The sequence below is a fragment of the Panthera onca genome, chromosome F1 (assembly GCF_046562875.1).
Source record: "Panthera onca isolate mPanOnc1 chromosome F1, mPanOnc1 haplotype 2, whole genome shotgun sequence".
Classification (NCBI taxonomy): Eukaryota; Metazoa; Chordata; class Mammalia; order Carnivora; family Felidae; genus Panthera; species Panthera onca.
The window spans coordinates 10,600,757-10,610,842 of record NC_138355.1 but is presented as its reverse complement, the minus strand read 5'-3'; the positions used below and the strand labels follow the sequence as shown (position 1 = coordinate 10,610,842).

Below are 10,086 nucleotides of genomic sequence, written 5' to 3'. Positions count from 1 at the left end.
GATGTTATTTATGCCGAAGTGACCCGACAAAATGCGCCATCAAAATGATGATGACAATCCTAATCTCCAGCGGGGTTTTTGAGTTACTGTGTTCACCCACATTTGCGGCTGGAGGCTATGGATTTGCTTTCCCTTGTAGGTTCTCTGGGAGAACCTGGTATGGATTATATCAGGATACCACAAAGATTATTTCAAGAAAAAGATTATACATCACAATGCTTAGCATTTATATAGGTTCTTTTGATTTCAAAACAAGTTATAAATATTTCCTACCGTGACAACATCCACGCGAGGTAGGTGAGTATTACTGTCCCTACGTTACCAATAGAAACATGAGGCCAAGGAGTGCAGGACTCTGTCCCAGGCCCTAGAGAGTCAGGAGCAAGCTTAAGACTGGCTTCCTGATGGCCACCTGCTCTGAGCTCCAAAGAGGCCATGCCTGTCTCTAGTATGGCAACAGTCTCCATGAATATAGGGTTATATATTGTATAGATATAAAACAGCAACACACAACAACATTCTAGAACAATAATCCAATATTTTTGTTTCTTAGTAAAATATGTTAAGCACAGTATTTAAATTGCATTTCTCTGAAAAGCATTTGGTATATTAAATAGCTCTATAAAGCTTTGCTGGCATACCCTTAACAGCATAATGAATGATTCTGAAGAAATTAAAATCCACAGATGCATAGAGATCTTTCCTTTATAATACCAGAAGCTAAACAAAAATGTGAAAAACTACTTTTATTCTCATAATGCAGACTTAATAGCTTGCTGGATATTAGCAGGCAGCTACATAATTTTTCTGAGCTTGAGAGAAAAGATACATATTGCTGGCTGTGGTTTTAAACTACCAATTTCAGGGGGAAATGTGGTTGAAAGGTGAAAATTAAAGACTGCCATCTCCATTTGGTATCCCCTCTGAGGAATCCCTACATTTCCAAAAGATGCCGTCAGACTCGGAACTCACATCGAGGCGAAGACAGGGGCGCCGCTAATAAGAACATTTTCTGCAAGGAGAAAATGATACGAAATAAATGGAGTGGTATCAGAAGAAGATGAACAAGGAGGCGAAAGGGTGCTTTTCAAGAGCGCTGAGGCTGGCATGAGATGTCAGCTGTTCATGCTCAGACGACTGTACAGGTCTTGGAGACAGTTTACAGAGCAAACACTTGGCTCGATCGGTCTCTCGGCTGGGGTGAAAGCCTCACTCACCTCGCTAAGAAGGGTGTGAAAGCGTTTACCTCATGCTAAGCTTCGTAAGAATGGAACAGGTAGGGCAGCAGAAAAAGTTCTAAAACTAGGAAGGAAGAGGCATCAAAGTCTTAAAATCTGTATGCAAACGTAAAAACTAACTTCCAAGCTGAAAGGACATTCTCTGTCAGGAGTCACAGGTACAAAAAAATCCTACACTTAGTGTACACGCCGCTAAGATATCGTTAGATAAGATATTACATGGCGTTCGGAGAATATTTCTTTGTGAGTGTGCTTTTTTCCCTAAAAAAAGACATATTAAATCGGTTTTCTCTCCTCAAGTCCTTTATATAGAAATAGGAAACACGAGCTGTCCTGGCAGTCCCTTCACATTATACGCTGGCGGGGTCCTTGGTGCTGGCACCATACATCGCACTTTTGTTTGAGGCGGGTTTGAGTCTGAACAGGCTGGAACAGTTAGGCTGTTTGGTCGGCTGCAAGGTCCTGGCGTAGGGCGAGTACCAGTCCCGCTCAAACACATCCTTAAGCTGCTTAATGATGCTCCTGTTGTTCCTCACATCTGCCTGGTTGATAACGAGGCCCGTGCCAGCGTTCTGGGTAAAATCGTTCCCTACCCAGTCAAAATTGCCTGTGAACAAACAAAGGAGACAGTGGCGTGGCGTTAAGATCACTGGAGAACATTCTGCATTTAATGAAACACACAACAGACTCTATTAAAAAAAAAATAATGACAAGGAGACTGAATTGTGTTGACAGCTCAGAAAAAAAAAAAAAAACTCCAAGAGGCCTTACATATGGCATATTAATATTTGCATATTATTTTGGCATTTTCTTCAGCTTTGCTCAACTTGAAACTCAAAACAAGGAATCTGCTGTTTTTTTTTTTTGTAAATGTTATTTGTTATTGACATTCACAAGACACACTAAATACAGCAATATTGAAAATATATAGGAATACACTTAAAAAGCCTGTGAACAATTACTACCTTCTCAAAGAGACGACATCTAATCCACATGTACAAATGAGGGATTCTAATTACAGTGCCCAGAAGCTTGCATATTGAAGAAAAAGCTGAAGGCAGAGAAGGAGAACCCGTTCCTATCTGGATACACAAAGCCCTCCTTGCCTGGGCTGTAAATCATTTCCTGGGTCCAGGATCTGGCTCCTTGGGCCAGGCATGGAGGCAGTTGTGATGACAGTAGGCTCCCCAGCAGGACTGTCTGGTGATACTTGGTGGATTAGTCTGCTAGGTCTACTGTAACAAAGTTCCACAGATTTGGTGGCTTACATGACAGCAATTTGTTGCCTGATAGTTCTGGAGGCTAAAAGTCCAAAACCAATGTGTTGACAGGGCTGGTTCCTTCTGAGGGGCCCGGATGGAGAATCTGTTCCAGGCTGCTCCTCTGGGCTTCTACATGGCCAGTTTCTCCCCTGTGTGCCTTCACATTCTCTTCCCTCTGTGCATGTCTGTCTCTGTGTCCAAATGTCCCTTGTCTATGAGGGCACCAGTCAAATCAGATCAGGGCCCATTCCGATGACCCCATTCTAACTTGATTATTACCTCTGTAGAGATCCTGTCTCCAAATAAGGTCATATTCTGAGGTGCTGGGACTTCCAACATATGGATTTGGGGAGGACACGGTTCAGCCCATAGCAGGTAGTAAGGCTGGAATCTGTCCAAGAAGGGACTGATTGTATCTACGTCACTCACATGTAGTTCATCTTCTAGGCGAGAGTAGATAAAAGACAAGACTACCCCAGAGTGCCATATGAATCTCCTGTCTTGCCATCCATCGGGGAGAGGGTTCTAGCAGGAGAACAGTACCAATAAATGCACATTTACTGAGTGTCCAATGTCTACCAGGTACATGGGGCCATGTTATTTCTTCTGACCATTTCTTAGGGACCATGATATAAACCAGAAAATGACAGTCCCTGACTTCAAGGGGTCCAGGAAGGAAACACAATGATTGTAATAGAAAGAGATGTAGGTATACAATGCCACAAGGGTAAGAGAAAAAGAATTTCTAACTCTGGCTGGATGAGTCAGGAAAACATTTTATTGAGGGTAAGGTTAAATTCTTTACTACATAAATGGCAATTGACGGATGTACAGAAACTCACTGCTTTGGAAATTAGAAAGCCACACCCCCAAAGGGATGTGGACAAAAATGTGATCAGGATCTTAGAGCATGAGGTGGAAGAGTTAGGGATAAAGTCACGATATAGGGGCCTTAGAGAGGGAGAAGAGCTCTCCTTTATTAAGTGCCTAATATGAGCAAAGTGCTAGGCTTGGCATTTGTATCCATTATCTCACAGAGTTGGTAGGATTTATGCCTACTCCACAGATGAGAAGCCTGAGGCTCAAAGAGGTGAACAGATTTTCCTGTCACATGGCTAATCAATGATGGACCCAGATCTCCACAATCTATAATACAGTAAATGAAGCAGTGTCCTCACTAACGAAGATTTAGCTGCATCAAGACTGACAAAATGATTTCAGAAATTACCACCAGCCTGAGTCTGGTCTAAGCTCCCAAATCTGTGCTCCTCTTTGGTCCAGAGCTGTTTTCATAAAGAAAACTGAAGGCTTTTTAAGTGTAGAGCTTGATCTCCAGTCCCTCAGCAGCTCTTCAGCCATAGCTGCAGGGATATTTGCTAAGTAAGACAGTAGGCATCCTTGACCCATGGCCGGCCTGGCAGCCATCTGTGGGGGAAGAAACATCCACAGAGAGCTGATAGGTGTTCCTTCACAACGCCCATCCTGTGGGCCCCCTGCTGCTCTCTGGAGTCCCCACATGTGTCAACTCCCTTTTCCATATGGCACCAGAGGAGGCTGTTCCCCTGTCTCTCATGAGTTTATTCCTCAGGGCCTAATACCAGGTCCCTAAATCAAATATTATCAGCATAGAGAAAGAACTCTTCCTTCTCTTTTCTATCTCTGTCCTCCATCTCATACTGTCTCCCTGCCATACCCCCAAACACCACACCCATACTATTGATAGCTTCATGATAGACATAACTGTGGATGAATTTTACTGTTATAAATTAGTGAACTGTCTGCCGAATAGTTCACAATATTGAGTGGGAGTCTCTTTGCCAGTGGTGTGTTTCTGACCACATGCTCTCAGACGCATGGCCACGCTCAGAGGCTCTGTGCCAATGCTCAGCGCCAGCTAAATACAGGCTTGGACTTCTTAGACTGGGGATTAGTAGCTGTTGCAGGTTAAGAGTTATTTTGGAGCCCGCTGGCAGGCAGTGCCTTCTATCCATTCCATCAACGGAAGGACTTGTGGATAAGACCCTAAAGTCTTGTGTCTACAGCTGAGCGCCAGGAAGTGAATTCATTACATCAATACATTATCTCCAATATTCACTGCAATCCTATGAGGTGATAATACAAAGTCCATTGTACTGACAAGGAAATTAAGGCGCAGAAAGGTTAGGTAATTTGCCCGAGACAGGAGTGAAAAAATACCAGAGCCGAGTTTCAAAGTCAGCTCTGACCCCAAAGCCCACCCTTAACTTCTGTTCCATGTCACCTCCAAGCCTAAAGGCCTATGTGGTACCAACTGTGCATTTTCCCTGGGGACTTCAGCATCAGCTGCTCAGCTGGAGCCTCGGACCACACTGAACTCCACTCATTTGTGGACCATGCTCTCTGAAGAGCACAGACGTGGAAATGTGAGGAGAGGGGAAGACAAGGTGGGGGAGAAGTGACAAGATTTTGGAGGCTTATTCTGTGAGATTCAGCTTTTCCCTTCAGCACAATGATGGAGCCAAGATCCTGCACCTTTGATCCTCCAAAGCTTTACTGAGGTTCTTCTCAGGAACTGCAGCCTGAGGCAGCTTTCCCAAGGTCTACAGAGGACATCCTCCACCAGTGTGACCATTTCCCACCTTTCACTTCCTCATGGTTTGGCTAAACTTCAGAATCATGGATGTGCTCCAATATTTTCTGGGACACTGTTGCACCCAGGCCTGAGACTGCCATTTCCGCTTCCAGAATGCAGGAGAACTGTAGTGCCATCCCCAGGTATAGACGAGGGTATAGATAAGCGTTTAGACAAGCTCACTGGGAAGGTGTATGGGCCTTCAACAAGATTTCTGAGTGCCTTCACCTAGCATACCACTCCATCAGCCCTCAAACAATTCAGACCAACTTCTGGACAAATTTGCCAAACTAGACTCAAATATAGTCTACAGAATTCAAGGTTAGAGAGAGGACACCATTTGAGGAATCTTCTGAAAGTCTTGCAAAGATTTAATGAGCTATAATTCCATGCAAGGATTAGTGTGGGTTTTTCTTAATTTTGCATTCTCAGCAGGTGTCTGAGTGACGACTTAAGAGATTTCCAGAACATGCTGATAATTATTTAAATTATCAATGAATTTTCTCTCCGGATGCTCTTTAAATATTTTTATACAATAACTATGCTTTGCTCTAGGGAATTAATGTTTTGCTAAAATGCTGTGTGTAAAATGAACTCATTTAAAATTGAATTATAATAGAGCTCCAGAAATAGACCCACGTAAATAAGTCAGCTGATCCTGAGAGAGGAGCAAAGGCAATCAAGGGAGCAAAACTAGCCTTTTCAACAAATGGTGCTAGAATAACTGGACATGGGCGTGCGGAAAGTGAATTCTAGACACTGACCCTTTCACAAAAATTAACTCAAAATGGGTCATAGACCTAAATGTAAAATGCAAAATTATGAAACTCCTAGAAGATAACGAATAAGAAAATCTAGATGAATTTGGGTTTAGTGATGGGTTTTTAGATACGACACTGAAGGCACGATCCAGGAAAGAAATCATTGATAAGCTGAACTTCATTTCAAGTTAAGATGTTTACTCTGTGAAAGACACTGTCAAGAGAATGAAGAGATAAAGCACAGGCTGGGAGAAAATATTTGCAAAAGATGCATCTGATAAAAGATTGTTATAATTATAAAAAGAACTCTTAATACAGGTTCTTATAAGAAAGAAAATGAAAAATAAGAAAATGAAAAAGTAAGAAAAAGCAGAAAATGAAAAAAGAAAGAAAATGAAATAAGAAATAAGAAAGAAAATGAAAAATATGATTAAAAAATGGGCCAAAGACCTCATCAAAGAAGATACTCAGATGACAAGGTAAGCCTATAAAGAGATGCTCCACATCATAATATGAAGGAAATGCAAACTAAAAGCAATCATTAGCTACACTACACACGTATCAGAAGGGCCCAAATCTGGAACTTGGACAACATGAAACGCTGGTAAGAATGTGGACCAATAGGAACTCTCGCTCACCGCTGCTGGGAACTGACAACTGTAGAGCCACTTTGGGAGACTGGAAAGCTCACCGCTGCTGGGAACTCAAAATGGTAGAGCCACTTTGGGAGACAGGCAGTTTCTCACAACACTAAACATAATCTTACCATACAATCCTGCAATCACGCTCCTTGGTATTACCCAACAGGGTTGAACACATGTCCACACAAAACCTATGTGTGGATGTTTATAGCAGCTTTATTCATAATTGCCAAAATCTGGAAGCAGCCAAGATGTCCTGAAGGTGAATGGGTAGGTGAGTGGATAAAAGAACTGTGGCAGATCCAGATAATGGAATACTATTCAGTGCTAAAAAAATAAGCTATCAAGCCATTAAAAGATACAGAGGAAGTTTGGGGCACCTGGGTGTCTCCGTCAGTTAAGTGTCTGACTTCGGCTCAGCTCATGATCTCGTGGTTCGTGGGTTCCAGCCCCACGTGGGGCTCCGTACTGACAGTGGGGAGCCTGCTTGGGATTCTCTCTCTCTCCCTCGTTCTGCCCCTCCTTGACTCAAGCTTTCTCTCTCTAAAAATAAATAAATAAACTTAAAAAAATTACAGAGGAAGCTTAAATGCATGTTACTAAGTAGAAGAAGCCAATCTGAAAAGGCTACATACTATGATTTTAACTACATGATATTTTGGAGAAGCTGAAACTCTGAAGACTGTAAAAAGATCAGTGGTTGTCAGGAGTTACGGGGAGGGAAGGATGAGTAGGTGGAGCACAGAGAATTCTTAGGACAGTGAAGCTACTCTATATATTACACATTTGTCAGGACCCATAGGATGAATGGCATCAAGAGAGAACCCTAATGTCAACAATGGACGTTGGGTGATGCTGATGTGTTAATGTAGGTCCGACGTATAATGTATGTTATAAACAAATGTACCACTTTGGTGGGGGATGTTGATAATGGGGCAGGCTGTGTGTATGTGTTGTGGGGGGCAGAAGGATGTGAGAATTCTGTATTTTCTGCTCGATTTTGCTGTGAACCTAACTGCTCTAAATAATGAAAGTCTACTTTAAAAATGTAATATATGGAGGAAGGTACCTGGGTGGCTCAGTAGGTTGAGCATCTGACTTTGGCTTAGGTCCTGATCTCGCAGTTCATGGGATGGAGCCCTGTGTTGAGGATTCTGTCTTCCTCTTAAGGCCCTCTCTCTTCCTCTCCCTTTGCCCCTCTCCCCTGCTTGCATGCACACTCTCTCTCAAACAAACAAAAATGTATTCTATGGGAAGAAGAAGAGAGAGCCGGAAATCCATATTTACTAAGGATTTAGACAGATGCGAGACAGTGTTTGGAGCTTTTCATATATTATCTCATTTAATCCTTCTATCACCACCAAAGGGTAGATGCTATTATCCCTATTTTATAGATAGGAAAACAGAGGCACACAGAGGCTCAGAGAGATCACGTGACTTTCCATCATCTTCCAGCTTCCAGTGCCAGTGCTTGAATTCAAACAGAAGTTTTTGTGACTCCAAAACATTTAATTCACTAAAAGAACTTTAGGACACAGGTGCCACATAACTGCTCCACGTACACATGGCACTTTAAGTAAACCCCACAGGTAAAATATCCAGATCTGAGTTCCTAATCCAACTGTGCCTGAAACCTGATCCATCCCTGTATTTTCCAATTATTGAGCCCGAAATTCCCGGTTTTGATGAAATGATTTTGAGTTCGTTTTTGTCACTTGCTTAAAAAGAAGCTGATTCATTCTACTCTCCGTAAGCTGATGAACATGAGAAAATCCAAACTATTACATCTCAAGCCACTGAGAGGGACAGCATGAATAAAGTAACATTCTCATATCCTAAAACAGCTTGAATAATAGACATTTAAAAAAATTCCAATCCTCTCTTCTCCTAATGTGGACACATAACTATTCGAAATGGAAAAAGAACACCTTTCTAGAAGGCAGGATGGAGTAACTGTCCAGTGGCTGATGGCAGTGTCTTCTGGGGGTGGGGCTCTGGGTGCCGCGGATCCTAGAACTCGCTCTTCTTCACATCTGCATGTTTAAGTCAATTCCTGTCTTAGGGTCCTCATTTCTAAACTGTAGGTGATAAAGGCCACCTTCCCTATCAGCAAATGAGATAGGGGCGCCTGGGTGGCTCAGTTGGTTAAGCATCTGACCTTGGCTCAGGTCAGGATCTCACAGGTGGTGAGTTGGAGCCCCGTGCTGGGCTCTGTGCTGATAGCTGAGCCCGCTTCAGATCCTCCTGTTCCCCCCTTTCTCTGCCCCTCCCCTGCTTGTTCCTTCTCTTCCAAAAATAAATAAAAAAAAAAGCAAATGAGATAAAGTGGTTTACAAAGCACAAAGGGCATATTCCACTCACTCACTGAATGGGGGAACACCCATATTCCATATTCTTTCATTCCACACACGTTTTTCTTTTCTACTTGGAGACTGTCACTTCATCTTTACAGTAATAGCCACGCTGCTGTTTTGTGATTTATGTACCTTCTTTTATAGATAATAATTTCCACTCTGCAGTTGATGGTACCAATTAAGGGGTTACCCTGGACTCACCCACACTGTAGGAGAGGAGAACAGATCCGACACACGAGTAAACAATTCCACCAGGAGGTATGATTTCTGCATCTGGGTTGTGAAACTACCTTACAAATAAAAACTAGGGTGCCTGGGGGGTTTAGTCGGTTAAGCGTCCGACTCTTGATTTCAGCTCAGTTCTCACAGTTTGTGGGGTCAAGCCCTGTGCACATGAGGATGTGCACTGACAGCACATAGCCTGCTTGGGATTCTCTCTATCCCTCTCTGTACCCCTCCCCTGCTCGTGCTCTCATCCTCTCTCTCTCAAAATAAATAAATAAACGTTTTATAAATAAAAATAAAAAATACACGAATCAGGTATTATCTGTGTGCCAGCGGTTTTAATTGTCCAAGGCGCTTTGCAGATATCATTCCACTTAAATTTCACGGAATGAAGTAGAAACTATTATTAGCCCCATTTTACAGATGAGAAAACTGAGGTGTAGACAGCTTAAGTAAATTCTCCAGGGTTAGACATTTATAAAGTGGCAGAGGTGGGACTACTGCCCAAGAAGTGCTCATTTTGGCACCGAGCGGCCACCACGTCTGCTGCTATAACTCACGACAGGTTGGCTGTGGTAGGTGGGTGGGAAGGGACCCCTGTGCTCATTCGACCACCAGGACTCACTTTTGACGAGCCATTTGCCTCCTCACCTATCAAATGAGGCAAGGAGACCAAAGAATTTCCGAAAACACTTACAAAAAACATCTTCTGTGGTGTCCTCGTGCTTGAACCAAGCCCTAGAGGAGATGTTCAGTTCTAGAGCTCTTGGCCCTCACCCTCCTGTTTCCTCCAGGGCCCCATGGGGTACGGAAAAGCACAGTCGGACCGCCACTGACCCGCACTGTCCCCTGAGGAGGCTGACACCTACCGATGTAAGCTGCGCCGTCTGTCACCATGTACTTGTTGCGATTTAACTTAGGAAAGGCGTGATCTTTTTGTTCTTTTGTAGCACAAACATTCTCTCTTTCCAGATCAAAAAACTTCTGTAAGACA

The 10,086-nt window shown here is 43.0% G+C and overlaps 1 protein-coding gene across 4 annotated transcripts in view; it reads right to left on the bottom strand.

The window, feature by feature from the left end:
• Positions 1–731: 731 nt before the first annotated feature.
• The window catches only part of PLD5 (phospholipase D family member 5), a 408,569-nt gene continuing 399,214 nt past the window's right edge, over positions 732–10,086 (bottom strand). For 3 of the 4 annotated variants that reach the window (XM_081791857.1, XM_060643363.3, XM_060643365.3), the window contains 2 exons: positions 9,962–10,076; positions 732–1,845 (listed from right to left, as the gene is read on the bottom strand). In XM_081791857.1, coding sequence (XP_081647983.1) covers positions 1,589–1,845; positions 9,962–10,076 — 372 coding nt within the window. In that variant the 3' untranslated portion in view covers positions 732–1,588. Of the gene's footprint in view, positions 1,846–2,929; positions 3,026–9,961; positions 10,077–10,086 lie in introns of all 4 variants that reach the window. The other variant, XM_060643364.3, reaches the window with a different exon arrangement.